General features: G+C 36.6%; 1 protein-coding gene and 1 long non-coding RNA gene across 11 annotated transcripts in view; one reads left to right on the top strand and one right to left on the bottom strand.

Annotated features, from left to right (window-relative positions):
- Positions 1-18,608, top strand: part of MRRF (mitochondrial ribosome recycling factor) — a 50,927-nt gene that overhangs the window by 5,068 nt on the left and 27,251 nt on the right. For all 10 annotated transcript variants that reach the window (XR_014020572.1, XM_081281477.1, XM_081281483.1 and 7 more), the window contains 3 exons: positions 6,160-6,315; positions 11,131-11,249; positions 16,317-16,408. Coding sequence is in view for 9 of the 10 variants with exons in the window: in XM_081281477.1 (XP_081137603.1) it covers positions 6,160-6,315; positions 11,131-11,249; positions 16,317-16,408 (367 nt within the window). In the remaining variant the exon portion in view is untranslated. The remainder of the gene's footprint in view (positions 1-6,159; positions 6,316-11,130; positions 11,250-16,316; positions 16,409-18,608) is intronic.
- LOC308642494 overlaps positions 1-18,608 on the bottom strand; it is a 38,523-nt gene that overhangs the window by 3,311 nt on the left and 16,604 nt on the right. Inside the window, exon 3 of the long non-coding RNA XR_014020573.1 lies at positions 1,062-1,174. This is a non-coding gene — a long non-coding RNA (uncharacterized lncRNA). The remainder of the gene's footprint in view (positions 1-1,061; positions 1,175-18,608) is intronic.

The raw sequence follows: 18,608 nt of genomic DNA, 5'->3' as shown, positions 1-18,608 counted from the left end.
CCCCTTAATCCATATGAAGTAATGATATCTCAAAACAGTTCAGATGATTAGTTTAAAAGGTCACAGTGAGAGACTGTTAGAACCCAGGGCCTGTTTTCTTATTATCATGCTGGTTCATTTATTTTCTTGGTGGCTCAAAAAATGCTCAATTTATTTATTTATTTTTTTTATTTAGAATTAGAGATAGAAGTGCCCAGCAAACTAGAATGCTTGTGACAGGATCAATGAATTCTCTTTTTTACGGGAAGACGCATGTTGGGAGTATAATTAAAACCAGAAGGTTTTTGGTGAAGGGGGTATTAAACCATGGAGTTAGATGGATGATCTTAATGGCTTGTGTCATCCAAGAATGAGATTTTGATGTACCGCAGGTCTTAGCTTAAATGCCACTTCCTCAGGGAAGCCTTCCCTGACCTCTTAAATTAGGTCAGTTCCCATTACATGTACTTGTGCACACAGTTATTTTACCTCTGATGCACTTAGAAGAGCAATCATTAATTAATTGCTCAATCATAAGATTTATTTTTATTTGTTACCTGCCTTCCATATTGGATCCAATGAAGATAGTCTCTTTCTTTGTTATTTAACACCTAACAGGGCCTGACACATAGTATATATTAAAATATTTTGTTGACTGAATGAAATGAGTGACAGAAAATTGTCAAGCAGACCAGCTTTTTGCAGTGGGGGTCGGGCAGTCCACTCCCAAGGATGGTGCTAGAAATATGCTGAATATTTTCCCACTGACTTTCCTTTTCTGGTTTCATGCAGACCTTCTCCTTTTTGTTGGAAGGAAAATTAAATGCTGAAAGAGCTTTAGTGCTTAAAAGACATATTCTGATAAGAGTGATAATTAGCCACAACATTTGATTTGTATTTATTGTATTATATATTTTTAAAAGTTACCATGCATTTATTTACTCATTCAATCCTTATCCAGTAAAGGAATTATAATTTTCTAGTGAATTGAGATCACATTATTCAACAAATGAGAAGACCATGGTACATTTGTAAAAATAATTTGCCTGTGGTCATATCTAGCTAGTGGGTGAACTACAAACCTGGTGTTGCAGCTTTAGACTCTACCACAGTCTGTCAGCAGCATCTTTGCATAGTCTATAGGCTGCTCAGTTCCATCTCCTTTGATTGCCTCCTTATAAGATTGCTTGTTTGACTTTTTTTTTTTTTTTTTTAGAGAGAGAGAGAGAGAGAGAGAGAGAGAGAATTTTTTAATATTTATTCTTTAGTTTTCGGTGGACACAACATCTTTGTTTGTATGTGGTGCTGAGGATCGAACCCGGGCCGCACGTATGCCAGGCGAGCACACTACCGCTTGAGCCACATCCCCAGCCCCTGACTTTTTCTCTTAGATTTATTGGAGTCTTTCTACATTAGGGATACTAATTCTTTGTTGATTATATGTGTTGCAAGTATCTTCTTTGCTTTTTACTATGTTTCTGGTATCTTTGTTGAACATAAGTTTTAATGGAGTCATAATTTTCAGTCCTTTCCTTTATTATTTGGGCTTTTTATGTGTTCCTCAAAAAATGCTTCCTATCCCAAGGTGATTTGTTTCTGAATATGGAGTGCGTTGAGAAATCTAATTTTAAGTTTCTTTTCTATAGGGGACACAGACTGTGTCACCATCACTTGTTGTAGCCAATTCTTTTCTCCAGATTTGTAATGCCTTCTCTGTTGAATGTCAGGTTTCTTTGTATGAATATTTTTAATTTTGGAGCTTTTATTTTGTTGAATTACCTTTCTCTCCCTGCACTAAATTCCTTACTACCTGAATCACTGTCAGAAAGTCTTGATGTAGTGGTACAGATCTTTCCCTCCATCAGACATATACTTTTTCTTCTTGGCTTTTTGCTCTTCTATATGAAATTTATAATCACATTGTCAAGTTTTCACCAGAAATATTTGCACAATTTTTTAATCAATTTATTTTTGTTAGTAGTATAATATTTTTGTTACTTTTATGTATGAAACATTTAAAATATTTTAGTGATAACATATATCCAGAAAAGTGCATTCCTAAATTGTGAAGTGTGTAGTTCATGAATTGACATAAAATGAATACAACCATGTAACCATCACCTAGATTAAGAAATAGAATGCTGCTTGTATTCTGGAAGCTTCCCTCATGTCCCTTTCATGTCCCTTTCACCCTCTGAAAGATAGATTACTATATTGATTTTAACATAGGATAGTTTTATTCTTTTCAAGCTCCATGGATTCTATTTTTGTCTGGCTCCGATAACAGTCTATTTGTGGGATTTGTGAAACAGTTGTTTGTGCATTTTCCTTTCTTTGTAGTCTTCTGCTGAATGCGTATACCACAATTTTTGTATCCATTCTATAGTTGATGGACATTTGAGTTTGCTTTTAGTTTTGAGCTAAAAAAAATAAGGCTGTTGGGAACATTCTTGTACACGAAGTACATATGTTTCCTTCTCTGCTTCTCCTTTTCTCTTTGTCCCCCTCCTTCACTAGATTGGCTAGAAACAGAGGAGGTTTTACAAATCTGGAGGAAAGAATAGGCTATAACAGGATATGATGACATGACGTGTGACCCAATGGAAAAGAAACAATTAGATTTTTTAAAGCACACCATATTCAGAATGGTCAATGTAATTGGTGATAATAGGCATTCTTGTTTTATTCCTGACTTTACAGGGAACACTTCTTATATGTTCACATCAAGAGTTTTGTTTGCTTGGTTTTTGGTAGTCTCTTTCAATCAAATATTTTTGTCCGTATTTTGCCAAAAGTTTTCATTTTGAATAGGTAGATATATATATGGACATTTGAGTTTACTTTTAGTTTTGAGCTAAAATAAATAAGGCTGTTAGGAACATTCTTGTGTGTGTGTGTGTGTGTGTGTGTGTGTGTGTGTGTGTGTATGTGGGTTTTTTTTTTGGTGGTGCTGGGCATTGAATTTAGGACCTCACATATGCTACACAAGCACTCTGCCACTGAGCTACATCTTCATCCCTTGCCCTTTTTTTTTTTTTGTTACCAGGGATTGAATCCAGGGGTGCTTAACCACTGAGCCACATCCCCAGCCCTTTTAATTAGTTTATTTTTTTTTGAGACAGGATTTCATTGAGTAGCTTAGGGCTTCAGGCTAAGCTGGCTTTGAACTTGCAATCCTCCTGCCTCATCCTCCCAAGCTGCTATGATTACAGGTGTGCGACACAGTGCTTAGCTCTTCCTCTCTTTTAATCTATTAATGTGATAATTCAATGTCAGTAGCTTTTCTGATGTTAAACCACTGTTAAATTCTTGGTACGAACCTTACTTGTTCTATTTATTTTTAATTTTTAAAAATATTTATTTATATATATTTTTTTAGTTTTCGGCAGACACAACATCTTTGTATGTGGTCCTGAGGATCGAACCCAGGCCACACGCATGCCAGGCGAGCGCGCTACCGCTTGAGCCACATCCCTAGCACACCTTACTTATTCTTGATACATAATTTGCATGTACATATCTTGATATATAATCTGCATATATGTTTCTGGATTTATTGAGTTTATATTTAGGATTAAGTATCAGGATTTTTTAGTTTATATTTCTATGTGAGATTAGCCTTAATGTAACTTTTCTAATATTGATGGGCATAAAAGTTTTCTTTATTACTGTTGTCTGTTTTTAACATTAAGAGTATATTAGCCTCACGATATGAATAGGGGAGTGCCTCTCTCTTTTCTTTTTATTCTTTCTTTATTTATGCTCCTGGGGATTTAGCTCAGGGTTGCTTTACCATTAAGCTGCATCCCCAGCTCTCTTTTATTTTTTTGTTTTGAGACAGGGTCTTGCTAATTTGCTTAGGGCCTTGCTAAATTGCTCAGTTTGGCCTCAGACTTGTGCTCTTCTTGCCTTAGCTTCCCAAATCTTGCCCACCATGCCCGGCTGTTCTTTTCTTATAGGAACTCAATCCTATAAGTTTTTATTTAAACACAACTTTGAGTACTTCCAACAGGTTTTTGGTTGACAATATTTTTATTATGCTCATTTCTGTGCATTTTAAAATTTCCATTTTATATTTCTCTTGATAATTTTCACACAATGAAATCACATGTGTAACCAGCACCCAAATTAAAGAATAGAACATTCTTAGCATGTCAAAGACCCTCTGTGTTCCCTCTAGTAAGTACCACCTTTTACCCTTTGCAATTAATTGTCATTGTGATTTCTAATGGCATAGGTTTGCTTTGTACTGTTCAGCGTATTTTTTTGTATGTGGCTTTTGTACTGTAAGTCTGAACTTTTTTTTATCTGGTCTCTTTTCAAATTCTCTGAAGTTGTAGAGCATTCTCTCTCGTGGCTGCATGGCATTTCATTCCTAAATACCACTGTTTATCCATTTTAATATTAATGGACATCTCTTTAAATTTTTAACTGGATACTTTGTTTAAAGAGTCTTAAGTTGTGGCTAGGGATGTGGCTCAGTGGTAGAGTGCTTGCCTGGCATGTGTGCCTTAAGTTTGATTGCCAGCAACATTGAAAAAAAGTGTCAGAAGTTGTGCACAGGGCCCTAGGCTTGATCCCAAGCACCAAGGGAAAAAAAGATATTAAAAAAAAAATTGAAGATATTATTTTCATTGTGTCTGGCTCCTGCTGTTATTCTTAGAAAGTATTCTAAATTTTGATCCCTTATGGATTATTTGTCTTTTCTCTGGCCTTTTCAATATTTCTGTCCTTGGTTTTCTACAATCATAAGATGTCTAGGTATAGGTTTACTTTTATTATTAAGTTCCTGTTTGGAACTTGCATTTCTGAATTTAAACATCAATATCTTTCAGCAGTTCTAAAAAATTCTTAGCTATTAGCCTATTAACTCAAGAGTAATAGTGTTTCAAGCATGATGGTGACATGAGTAAATGAATAAATGTTTTTTGAAAAATCACTGTGCTGTTTACTGCTTGGTTACTTTGGGGAAGAGATTTAAATGACTTTTGCCTTCAATTCTCATCTGTACACTGGACACAATAATCATCTCTGTTCTTCCTACCTCAGAGAGCTATTTTGATTATCAAATAGAAGAATGTACTCAATTGTATTGGAAATTAGAATATGCTATAGAAGTAGCACAGGATTGAGCTCACTGTAGATACTCAATAAAATTTGTTGAGTGACTCTAAAAAGTTTGTCAGATATTTAATGATAGTGTAATATTCATTATCAAAGGTATTATTTAAATATTTTTTGCTCTTTTTATCCTTTCTTGAGCCCATAGAAAATACAAGAATATTTGTGTCATATAACATTATAAAATGCATATGGAAAATCACTATGATGGTTTAGACACAAAATAAAATTTTACTCAGCTTCCAAAGCAGTTGGTTTTCTAAAATATAAGCCATTTTCACTTATCATTGGTAACATTTAATGTCTCTAAATTACTCTTCTTTGTACCAGCCAACTAATGTTCTGTGTAACCTTGTCTTAATATTCATTTTTAAATGAGTTAACATATTTCCTCTCTCTCCAATTAGATTTTGTAGAGATGGTCTAATGCAAAGTTCATGGATTTAAAATTAGGCAGTTTTGGGACCAAATCTTGACTTTATCATTTCCTGACCTGTGACATTAGGCAAGTCACTTTACCTCTCTCATCTTCTGTTTATTTTTCTGAAAAATAAGGAATGGATTACTTATGGATTTCCTGTAGTGTGGGTAGTACTGTTTTAGGTATTTGAATGACTTAATTTATATTCTTGTAGCAATTTTACAACACAGGTATTAATATTTCTCTGTTTTACAAGTAGAGAACCTGATACTGAAGAAGATTGAATAACTTGTGTAGTGTCAAAAAGCTAGTATGTGTTATAACCAGGATTTTATGACAAGGTCAGGCACATTCAGAGTGATATGACCATAGACTACAGCTGGGATTTTAATCTGAACTTTCTAATTATAAAGTCTGTGCCCTCTTTAATGTCTACAAAAATGTTTAGCACAGTGCTGGGTATGTAGTGATATTTAATAAATAGAGGCTCTCTTTTTTAGGGCCAAGGTAATGTTTTATGATTTTATAGCACTTGACATTTTGCCCTGCACACAGTAGGCACTTTTACAAATCAGTTTTTTATTGTTTGTTTATGCTGCTGGTTTTTTTTTTTTTTTCACTGAATGTTGACTTTCTAGCTAAAGGAAAAGGACTGTCCCAAACCAGAGTGAATATTAACATAACCTTGGTTGAGGATATAATAAACTTGGAAGAGGTGGATGAAGAAATGAAATCTGTGATAGAAGCACTTAAGGATAATTTCAATAAGACTCTAAATATAAGGACCTCACCAGGTTAGTATCTGAGCATTGCTTTGTGTATGTTGCAGGCTAATGGTGGGGGAGCGTGGCTTTGGCTGAGCTGAGTTTTAGTCCCACTTTTGACACTGATTACCCACCAATTAGTTTACTATTAGTTTACTAATATTAGTTTACTTTTCAGACCCTCAATTTCCTTGTCTGATTCTTACCTTATAGTGTTGAGGCGGGTATTAAAATAGATACAGTGCTTACACATTGTTAACACTACATTTATTTATCCATTCAGCAAATATTTTTCTACTGTGAATGAGACTTTGTGCTAATGCACAGTAGTGAACAAGTAGTCATGGTCTTTGCTCTAATGGAATTATACTTTCAAGAAAAAAGGGAGTTTTATTGTGATTACAGTATAAACACATCTAGGTATTTAGACTCATGATCTGATACCTTTTGTCTGATTTTTCCACTTTGTCCTATTTGGTGGTTCTTATCCCTTATTGGGAACCAAATGGCTACAAACCTGCCCACCTGAGGCTTTTCTATACCCCTGAGCTTGACCAGGAAGATTCCGTTTGGGTTAATAACTTCCTGAAAGTGGCTTTTCTAAGTGGGAAATGTCAGAACTGTCTAGGGGAACTGTTTGCAGATGTGATGGAGGAGTTGTCAGCTAATGGTGCAAGCAGGCAGGAAAAATCCAATTGCTGTTAAATTGGCCTTTTGCAAATTGTCATCATCCTATAGTTAAGCCTGGGACCCCCTCTAAAGGTATCTGTGGAGCTGGGGCTACTCCCACTCACATCTTGATTGGAGAAGTTCATAAGGAAGCTAGAAAGTATTTCATGAACTAATTCTAAAGGAAGCCTAGTGAAAAATACACAGCTTCATTTATAAACACTATCAGAAACATACGGAGTTCAGAGATGAGATCCAGTGTGAAAGTGGATGACCATTCCCGTCATTTGTCAACCTTTGGAATGGTGCATTTCTGCCTTTGCTGACAGTAGAGCGTGCCGTTCACTCTCCCCCAACTGTTTATTTTAAACTTGCTTATTATTTTAGGTATGAAGCTGATAAAGTGCTGTGTCTCCCTTGTGCTTTCTGGCCTGTTAACATTCTGCAGTCGAAACCAGAGAGCAGTTTGAGAGGAGCTCAGGGAGAAATGTGATACTTAAAATTAGCCAGCAAGCTCCACTCTTGTTGAACTTAAAAAGATGATGGGCCTGGAAAGAGGTTGGGAGTGTAATTTGTTAAATGTTAACCTCTGAGAAAATGAGGGGCAGGAATGAGGGTGAGGGAGATTCTCACTGGGGACGGATTGAGGGAACAGGATTTGATGCATTATGTCGATACAGATTTAGGGAATGGGAACCACCACAATTGCATGCCTAAATACCCATGTTGGGACTTCTGTGGTAGAGGATCTTATGGCAAATCAGGAAGGCTGAGTTAAGATCCATTTTCAAAAGGCCTCCCATTGGTATTTCCTCTTTGCTTCTTTTTCTTTAGGGTTATGTTTGCGTGATATTCTGGGTAGAACTTGGAGCCATAAAGAGACTGGGTGAAACAGGTTAAAACCCAGCCAGTCTTTTTTTTTTTGCCAGATTCTCTGTATCATCTTTCATTGCTATCTAAACCAGCAGGCTCTTTTCTTCTTACACTTTCATGTCTAAATTTCTATCTTCAAGATAGTTGACACCTTTTAACAGTTGTCTGAGATATAGTTGTTTTGTTTGTTCTTTTCCTCTTTTCCTTTCATCTGTCCCTTCTTCCATCCATCCATTTACTAATGGTAGCATTATTGACCAATTATTCCCTGCTGCTTATTTAAATTTTTTTTTTCTTTTTCTTGGTTTTTTTTTTTTTTTTTTTTTTTTTTTTTTTTTTTTTTTTTTTTTGGTATTAGGGATTGAATCCCAGAGGCACTTTGGCACTTAGATACATCTCCAGCCATTTTTATTTTTTATTTTGAGACAGGGTCTCAATTGAGTTGCCGAGGACCTTGCTAAGTTGCTGAGTCTGGCCTTGAACTTCTGATCCTCCTGCTTCAGCCTCCTCAGTCACTGGGATTACAGGCATGCACCACCATGTCCGGCTGTTTGCTGTTTAATAGGTGATTTGGAGATTAGAGAAAAAAAACATTGTTTCTGCCTTTCAGAAGTCTAACGTCAAGGAATAGACAAGTTAAGCAGAAGATTTAAAACCATACAGCAGAGCCATACAGAGTGGTGAGGATTATGACTTTGGAGATGGTCAGACTTGAGTTGAATTTAGGCTCCATTACTAAGAGCTGTCATAACCTTGAGAAAGCTACTCTCTATGTCTTATATTTCTTCATCTATAAAATGGTGGAAGTAATAATAACTGCATTATAGGATTATTGTTATATTGAAAGCCAGTAAATTATACAAAGCATTTAGCATGATATGTTTGCACATAGGAGTATTCAGTAAGTTCAAGTTATCATTATTATTTATAGAAATGTATGCAGGATTCTTAGGGCCTTATACTAGGGGTTTGTAATCTAGCTGAGGTCAGAAAAAATTTCTGTTATTAGCTGCTAGTATAGCTGACTGTTAATGAATGATCAGGAGTTATCTGAGCAGAAAGGAAGGAAGGTATTTGAGCAGTAGAAGAAAAATATGCAAGGGTCCTGAGGTGAGAAAAGTATTTTAGAGGAATTTTAAGTAGGTCGGTTTGTTTCAAATATAGAAAAAAATGTCAATAGGAATAATAGTTAACATCATTGGGACATAGTTACAAAGGCTTTTCATATACTCTTGAATCCTCATTAAAAAGCCTATAAATGGCAGCTGGGCGTGGTGGTGCGTGCCTGTAATCCCAGTGACTCAGAGGCTGAGGCAAGAGGATTGCAAGTTGGAGGCCAGCCTTAAGCAACTTAGCAAGACCCTGTCTTAAAATAAAACATAAAGAAAAGGGCTGGGGATGTAGTTCAGTGGTAAAGTGCCCCTGGATTATTTCCCTAGTACTAAAAAAACCTAACCAACCAAACAAACAAACAAAACTCAAAAAACCCTATAAATACAATTTTTCATGTCCCATTTAGAGATAAGGAAACAGAAGCACGTAAAGTTGAAGGGATCTGCCCAAGGTATCACCATCTTGAAGTGGCAGAGTTGGTATTTGAACTTAGGTCTTTGGTCTTTAGGATCATGGCAACTTTACCATTTATGCCTTCTGGATTTTCCGGATTGAAGCTCTTAAGATCAACAACCTTCTATCCTGTGATGATATTGAATACAACTGAGTACTTCAGATCACATCTTTGGGCCATAGTATTGTACTGCATTCTAACAATATATTACCAGGACAACTCCAATTTATTTAAGACTTGTTCTCCCAACTCCCCTTGTGTTGAATGAGCCACCCATGAGTGGTTCCTACTGTGAATGGTATGGGTTTTCTTCTCATTATCATTTGCATGGGAAGCCAGGAAGTGTGAATAATGTCCTCTCTGTAACTTACTTTCTTGCTTGCCTTCTTGGATTTCTGGAAATTTTGCCCAGAGTTTTCCAGAATTTAGAGGGAGATAAAGATCAGATACAGGATAATAATGAAGTATTAATAGGGTTTTTGTTTGTTTATTTTCAAATGGGCTTGCTTCTAAAGGGGATATGGGCACCAATATTAAGAGTGGCATAAGGGAATGGTTGTAAACCTGGCTGTGTGTCAGAATCATGTGGTGAAGTTAAAAAATTCAGACTCCCCCTAAATCACAAATTCCCAAGTCTCTGCATAATCAGGATCTCTGGGCTAGTAGGGTCAAAGAATCTAAATTAAAAGACTCTGGTGATTCTGATTCACACCCAGATTTGAGTTCTACTTTTATAAGAACCTTGATCAAAATCAAAAATAAGCACAACCGAGTGTGAGTCTTGGTTCTTGATTGTTTTTTCCTTTTGTTCTGTTGGTCCATTTATCCTTCTCAAATCTCCATTTTCTCATCTGAAAAGGTGAGGTAGCAATACAGTGTTACAGGGTAGTTGTTGAGAACTAAAAAGGTAACTTTTTTAATGCTAATTCTTGGGTATTTGTTAGATACTCGGTTGTGCATATTTAGCTACAATCCATTAGCTACAGTACTCACTTTAATTCTGTAAGGTGTTTTTTTGTTCTTTTAAACTGAGCTGGAAACCAAGGGGCAGATAAAATTAGTGACCTGCCAAGGATTTTTAAAAATCTTTTTTATTGGTACATTATAGTTGTAAGTATTGATGGGGTTTGTTGTTACATATTCATTTGTAGACACAATGTAACAATATAATTTGATCAAATTACTCCCCAGTACTTATCTCACCCTCCCCCAACTCCTTGGCTCCTTTCCTCTATTGGTCTTATTTTGATTTTTAGGAGAGTACCTCCACTTTTGTTTTCCTTTTTCCTCTCCAGCTTCCGCACATGAGAGAAAACATATGACCCTTGACTTTTTGAGTTTGACTTATTTTGCTTAACATGATGGTCTCTAGTTCTACCCATTTTCCTGCAAATGCTGTAATTTCATTTTTCCCTTATTTGCCAGAGGTTTTATAGCTATTAAATGGCATAGTTGCTGGAAGGGAAACAGTTCTTAGTGGTTTTAGTTCTGAAAGTTCTGTGTTGCAAGAAACCCCTGGGGTTCAGGTGAACCAGAATGGTTGTCCCCTTAGTTGCCAGAAAGGAATTTAACCTAATTGTATCATTTCAAGCTTTATATCACATGACACTGCTGCTTCTATGAGTCACACTGATAATGGATCCCTAAATGTTTATTGAATCTGGATTAGATAGAGAATTAGATGTGGAGTTTCTAAAGTTCTGCAGAATTCTAAAACCCTATAATTTTTCTTTTAGGATCCCTTGATCATATTACTGTGGTAACTACTGATGGGAAGCTTGCTTTAAACCAGATCAGCCAGATCTCCATGAAGTCGCCACAGTTGATTTTGGTGAATATGGCCAGCTTCCCAGAGGTAAGATAGCCTTGCTGAAAGGGTCCCTCTCTAGTCTCTGTTGGAATAGACATTAGTAATAACATTAATCTCTCTTTTGTAGGAAAGTGCAATCTAAATTGTTCTTCCACATTTAACTCTCTTATACAGCACATTTTGTTGTTGTTGTTGTTATTGTTGTTTTTATTGCAGATATCACTATTAATAGTTATACATAACTGGGTGCAGTGGCACATGCCTGTAATCCCAGAAGCTCAGGAGGCTGAGGCAGGAGGATCACAGGTTCAAATTCAGCCTCAGCAACTTAGTGAGCCCTGTCTCAAAATAAAACATAAAAAGCAAAGGGCTGGGGATGTGGCTCAGTGGTTAAATTCCCCTGGGTTTAATCCTTGGTACCAAAAAAAAAAAAAAGCTCATACATATATTTACATGCTTATCCCCCAAATCCCCCATAGCACTTTTACTAGATTGTAAGCTTGGAATGTAGGAATCATATCTAACATATTCATTGTGTCCAGCACCAAACACAGTGCTTGGCACATAATAAGTGCTCAGTAAACTTTCCTTGAGTGGATGAATACTATTAGGCTGATGGAAGGGAAAATCTTATTTCTGGTGTTTCTAAGGAGCAGAGAAGTGGGCAAAAAGAAAATTGTCAACTCTTTGCCCTTACTGGCCCCTTCCGAACCACTGTGCCTCTCTGCCTTGTTCATCTAATCCCATAGGCACTGCAGAACAATTTAGGGAATAGCCTCCTAATTACACAGCTTGAAGACCTCATCAGGCAGATTGTTTTACAGGGCCAGCCACTTCTGTTTTTAAATAGCAAATGGCATTGACAGAAGAAGCACTGGATTGGCCACCAGAGCATCTTATGAGGCAGAAAGAGGTATTAACAGCTTAATTTTTTCTTAGGAAGTTGGAGTATATCTTCATTTTTCAACCAAAGCATCTTTGCAATTCTCCTAAGTTGAAACTCCCTGGGTTTTGAAAAAAAGCTTAACAAGCAGATCAGTAGAAGTATTCATTTATAAGGACAAAATGAGGAAGTATAAGTTGCATTGTCCTTTGAATTCCTTTATCTCATCTGGTGTATATATTAAACAAATAGCTCTAACTAAACATTTCCTTCCTCCAGCGTAGAAGCTGTCTGTAGAGTACTCAGGTTCATAGCTTCAAAATGCTGAGCTAATCCTCTTTGTGTTTATATAATTTCTTTCTACTTCACATGTAGTTGGCTTTTTTTTCAAACCTGAGTGTTTCTGTGTCATCCTGTGGTGACATGGTGCAGATTTACATGTGTAATCTTTTCAAATGCATTGAAGACAGAAAACTGTGTTGCATTTGTTTAACACGTGTCCAGCTTGATAAATGATACACATGGCTCCTCCCTTCCATAAACTTGCTTGAGACTGGAGTTAATGATGGGAAAGGAAAGAAGAAAATAAAAACTACAGCATCATTCAAACAAAACAACAGAAAAATAATAATGCAGAATATCAAAAAAGTAAGAGTCATTTCCCATTTCCCAGTGTGATATTTGAACTAATAGAAATAGTAGAAAAAAATTCTGCAGGCTCTATTATTACTCTTATGGAGGAAAGAGAGCCAATGTACATTGGGTGTCTCCTGTGTTGCCAACCACATTCTCATGTTTAGTTTCACATGAGGAACAGTAAAATTAGTATTATGTCATTTTATAGATGAGGAAATGCAGGCTCAGAGAAGTAAAATATCTCCCCTAGTTTTACACCATTGTGATAGGCCAATATTTGAATATAGCTGTGTTTGACATGAAAGTCTGTGCTTCTTTCAAGATTCATTCATTTACTCAATTCAGTGCATATTTTTGGAGTCCATATATGTGATTAGAGGTGCTTGGAATTCATTGATTATTAAGACAGACTGAGTTTATATTTTCATATACATAACATTCTAAGGACCTATTTGGATATAAAGAAGATGGAAGGCCAGTAATTGCCGTGGCACTAACAGAGTTGACTTGAGTCCAGCTTCTCAAGGATTTGTTCACCTGTCTATAAAAGTTTTGTCATCTTTTGTCCTGTAGTATAGATAAGCTTAAGATTAGTGATGACAGACCTTGCTAACTGATCACCGTACTTTTCCTGATGTTTGTTGACACCATACTCCAAGCCGCCATAGCCAGTTGATTAGTGTTGCCATTTGAGAGCAACCAGTTTGCCTTGGAGTACTGCATCTTCCTTTAGTGAGGGGATGAAAGATAAGAGGTGAAAATTCTATAAAAATGTATGCCTTTTTACTTTAAACCATGGGTAGTTAAGCGTCATGCTGGAAAAATGACTCTTAATTCCCTGAGATTCTGCATTCTATGTCAATGCAAAATATAAAATATATAATGTAGAATATACTTAGAGAATTCCTCTTTTAGTAGGTTTCTTTATAAAATGACCTCAATGAATAGCATTTTTTTCTCATATGGAAAGACACAGAAGAAGCTAAAGTATAAAATGAGGATTTCAGGGGATATATACATTAAATAAAGTAAGAAGATAAGTTTTAAAAATAGAGTTAACCAGATCATTAATGTATTCATTCAGCAGCTTTTACTGGGCACAGGTACCTGGCATTGTGCTTTATAGTGAAAAATATAAATATCAAGGCATAGTTCCTACACATCTTGGTGTTAGTAGCGGATGCTCTTATACTACAGGGGGAGGTTTGTATAGAGTTACTTGGGCCAGGCCCTGAGAAGGGGGAGATGCTGGGATGTCACAACAGTAGATTATGTCATGCACTGAGAAGCTGCGAAAGAAGAATGGGAGATTTGAGATCAGGATATTCCCCCTTTAATGTGGAGATTCTTTTATTAACTTTAGAAATATTTAATTTTAGTAAGGGAGATAGCTGTTCTTTTGCAAAGGAAAATTAACTTCATTTCTTTGCCCAGTTAACTTATATTTACCTTCCTGTGTCATATTATTGCATACATTGAGCTTGGGGATCTGGAAAAAAAAATAGACAAAGTAATATCATTGGAAGAACCTCTATTTAGTCTCCTCTTAACTCTGCCAGTAACTAGAAGTATGATAGATCGGGTCTTCCATCTTTCTTGGACTCTCAGGGAAGACCACGTCTGTGCTTAGGGATTTGACCATACCTTGCAGGTCTCTGAATACATAATGAACAGGTTGTACTTGGTTAGGTCAGAGATTCCCTTCCAACTATTATTATCTGTGGTTAAAGGCATCATTTTAGGAACTGTTTAATCAGTGGCCACACTTAGATTCTTTGTATACTTATGTTGTATACACTTAGACTCCATGTACAGCCTCCTTAGGGGATAATTCATCCATTTATATGTGGAAGTTCTGGTTTGTCTTCTTGATCTTGTGGTAATAACTGTATAGTGTCAAATTAAGGTCATTTAAAAATTAAATGAAAGACTGGGGGTGTAGCTCTGATAGAGTGCTTGCCTAGTGTACACAAAGCCCTGGGTTCAATTCCTGTCACTGCAGAATGAACATACATACATACATGAAATAAAAATGAAATGAAACCAGGCATTTGCCTATAGTCCCAGCTACTTGGGAGGCTGAGGCAGGAGGATCACTTGAGTTTGAGAATAGCACGGGCAATATAGCAAGACCCCTTCTCAGTAGCAACAACAAAAATGAAATGGGTGAGCTTTTTAAGAGGCATATCTTCCAAAATGAAAACAACAAAACACCTAAAAAAATAAAGTATTCGTTTAAACCACAAAGTCTAGGAAGGAACTCAAAAGTCAGGAATTAGCCTGTAAACCCAATGATGTGGATTGGCTCTCATCAAACCTAAAATTTTTTTGAAAATGTCAGACACTTTGTTTTTATGAATTCCACATTGACATGCCAAAGGCAGTATCTCTCTCTCTCACACTGTTTTCTTGTTATCCTTTAGAATTGAATACCAGGTATAGTTACAATGTTTGAGTATGAGGTGGGGCACTTTAGGAAATCAGTATCTAGTATGCCAACTAGCACTTCAGGGCAAATCTGAAGAAGCCCCTAAAGGATGTGGAGAAGGGGGTGTAATGCACACATGCTAGATGATGGCATTAACTCAGCCTTGTTTGGGGGTTTTATGGATTCCCCCCCCCCCAGTACTAGGGATGAAATTTGCTTCTGAACCACATCTCAGCCCTTTTTATTTTATATTTTGAGATGGGGTCTTGATGAGTTGCCCACTCTGGCTTTAAACTTGCCATTATCTTAACACCGCTTCACAAGTAGCTGAGATTATAAGTATAAACAATCACGCCCAGCTTAATGCATTCTTAATAAGTGTATATAACATATTTATATAATATCTGCCCTTAAGTGGGTGTTACTTTGTATCAGGCACAGAGCAACATGCATTGCTCATGTTATCTAACTACTCTGAGGTTTATATGTCGTATTATCTCAGATTATGAAATGACAACTCAAAGAGGGTAAGCTTATTGCTCAGGGTCATATGGTTATCAGAGTGGGTAGAGGTTGGGGATATTGAACTAAGATCTTTCTGATACCAGACTCATTATTTCAGTGATTGTACCATACTACCTTTTCTGGAGCACACACTAGCTAAGATTCATTGCTCATTCAAAACATGAATAAATTTGGTGTGAGTGTAGATGCGAATGAGTTAAATTTATTTACTCCTTCCAAATCGGCACTGGTATATTTTGAGTGTAAAATGTCAACTGGAATTTTTAACGTATGAAATCTTTCATCTGTCTTTACACCAATCTTTGCACAGACCAGCCCTCCTCCCTTGAGGATTTATTGTGGTTTTGATCTGTGTTGCCTCAAACCATTGAAATCTTTTCAAAGAAGCAGAGCTGTTTTCCTTTTATTTTTTTCTTCTCTTTCTTTTTTTCCTTCCACAGTACACTGGTACCAGGAGTGGACATAGTTTGCTATTCAGCTTGATCAAAGCACTCTACACCAATGTAACTTCCTGATCTTACTGGTAACAGAACTAAATGTTTCCATGTTCTGCCAAGATGGGTTGCCAGTTATCGGCAGAGGGCTTGCATCTGGTAATAATTATTTACTAATTCTATTTACCTTTTGATCTGGTTTTCAGTGTACAGCTGCAGCTATCAAGGCTATAAGAGAAAGTGGAATGAATCTGAACCCACAAGTGGAAGGGACACTAATTCGGGTACCCATTCCCATGTAAGTGTGGCTGAAATTCAGTGAAATTCAATGAAATAGGGGTGACCATCCCTTAGAAGGAAACCAGTGCCCTACTGTACTGTTAGGCCAATAACATACCTTACCTACACCTTTCATCCTAGCAAACATCTTTTCAGATCCAGTTTACTGATTTAGAATTATTTTTTGAGTGCTTATTTAGTGCTAGATGCTTGAGTGTGAAGCAGTCAGTAAGCTTGAGAAATATCTGTCCCCATGTAGTTTATATTCTGGTTAGAAACTTAGGACAGATTAATAGATAAAGTCATTTCCAGGTGATGAAATGCTGTTGGTATCCAACAGAGAGTGACTTGATGAGGGTGATAGTGGTTGGGGCAGCTTTCACCTGGGAGGACTCTAGAAGGAGGGAACCTACTTTTTTTTTTTTTTTTCCAGTGGCGGGGTGGTAACTGGGGATTGAACCCAGGGTACTTAACCACTGAGCCACATCCCCAGCCTTTTTTATTTTTTGAGACAGGGTTTCACTAAGTTGCTTAGGGTCTTACTAAGTTACCAAGGCTGGCTTTGAACTTACAGTCCTCCTCCCTCAACCTCCTGAGTTGCTGGGATTACAGACATGTGCTACCATGGTTGGCTAGAAGGTAACATTTCTGCTGAGAGCTAAATGTTGAGGAAGAACACCATCAGCCTAGGGAAAAAGCCTTCCAGACAGAGTGAACAGCAAGCACAAAGGCCTTAAAGGCCTTGACACTTACAATCTCTAATTCATATTTCTCGAAGAGCTATTTTTACATTGTCTTTGCTAGTTGAAGAATTTTAGATATAAGAACAGAATATTGTTAATTACAAATATATAGTACTTAAAGTTTTAAATGAATAAAAATGTATGTTTATTTATAAGTTAAAAAAAGTGGTTGGGATTGTGGCTCAGTGGTAGAGCACTTGCCCAGCACATGTGAGGCACTGGATTCGATCCTCAGCACCACATAAAAATAAATAAATAAAATAAAGGTATTGTGTTCATCTACAACCAAAAAAAATTTTTAAAAAGACAATATCTTGGCATATTCAAGAAAGAGAAAAGCTAGTATATATGATGCTCCGGAGAGTGTTAAGAGAAGAGGTTGACTAGTCGGAGAGCTGATGGTCTAGGCTTGATAGGCTATGGAACAGAGTTAGGACTTTATTCCAGTTGTGATGGAAAGCCACTGGAGGGATTGAATCAAAGGATTGATCTGATGTGGATTTGTGAGGGTCTGTCTGGCTACTGGATAACAAATGGAATGTAAGGGACAGTAGACAGAACAGTTAGAGGCAGCTGCAACAGTCCAGGTGACACATAGTGTCAGATTCCATAGCAGATTTAAGTGCCCCTTCTACATGGTGCCTCACATACATATTAAATTATTTGTTCAGTAATTCAACAGTATTTTTTTAAGCTCTAACTTCATGCCAGGAACCTTCCTAGTTGTTGAAACAAAAGATTCCTGCTTACCTGATGGTTGAATAGGCACAATGCACAGAAAAATAAATGCATAATGTAATGTCAAGTGATCATTAGGACCATGAAGAAAAACAGAGAAGGTAAGGAGATCTATTGGGGGGCTTTGTTATAGATGGAGAGGGTTGGGAAGGAAGTGACATTTGAATGAACGTAAAGCAAATGAGTGAATGAAGCTTCCAGAGAACTAAAAGGGAAATGAAGTGTAACTCTAGTCAGATTTCCTTTTGAGCTACACATCATCCTGTGTTCTTTTATATATTTCACTGCATAATTGCTGCCACTGTGTTAACATATATTCACAAGTGTTCTGTGCATCTTAATCTTTCATCAAAGACAGTTTAAAGGATTTTAAAGTAATATCGGCACAATTTTTTTTTTAAAAGCTTCACATAATGGTCACATCCTACTTTTTTGCAAAAAAAAAAAAAAAAAAGGACATAAAACAAACCTGCAACAATTATGCAGTGAAATATGGTATTTTGCCTCATTTATCATATAATCCCTGTAAAGTAGGTTTTTTTTCCTCCAGCTATGGAAATTTAGGCTCAGAGAGGTAAAGTAGTAATCTTTGAAGATTACTCATACTAGAGCTGAGACCTAAGTCTAATTTTAGGTAATTCCAAAGCCTCATTATAGCAACAAGAATTAATCCCAATGTTGAGAGACCAGAAACTTTCCTGCTGAACTTTCATGTGTTATGGCCAGAAAATGGCTATT

This window comes from Spermophilus citellus (genome assembly GCF_964194105.1).
Source record: "Spermophilus citellus genome assembly, chromosome: 2".
In the NCBI taxonomy this organism is placed as follows: Eukaryota; Metazoa; Chordata; class Mammalia; order Rodentia; family Sciuridae; genus Spermophilus; species Spermophilus citellus.
This window is presented reverse-complemented; position numbering and strand designations above follow the sequence as displayed.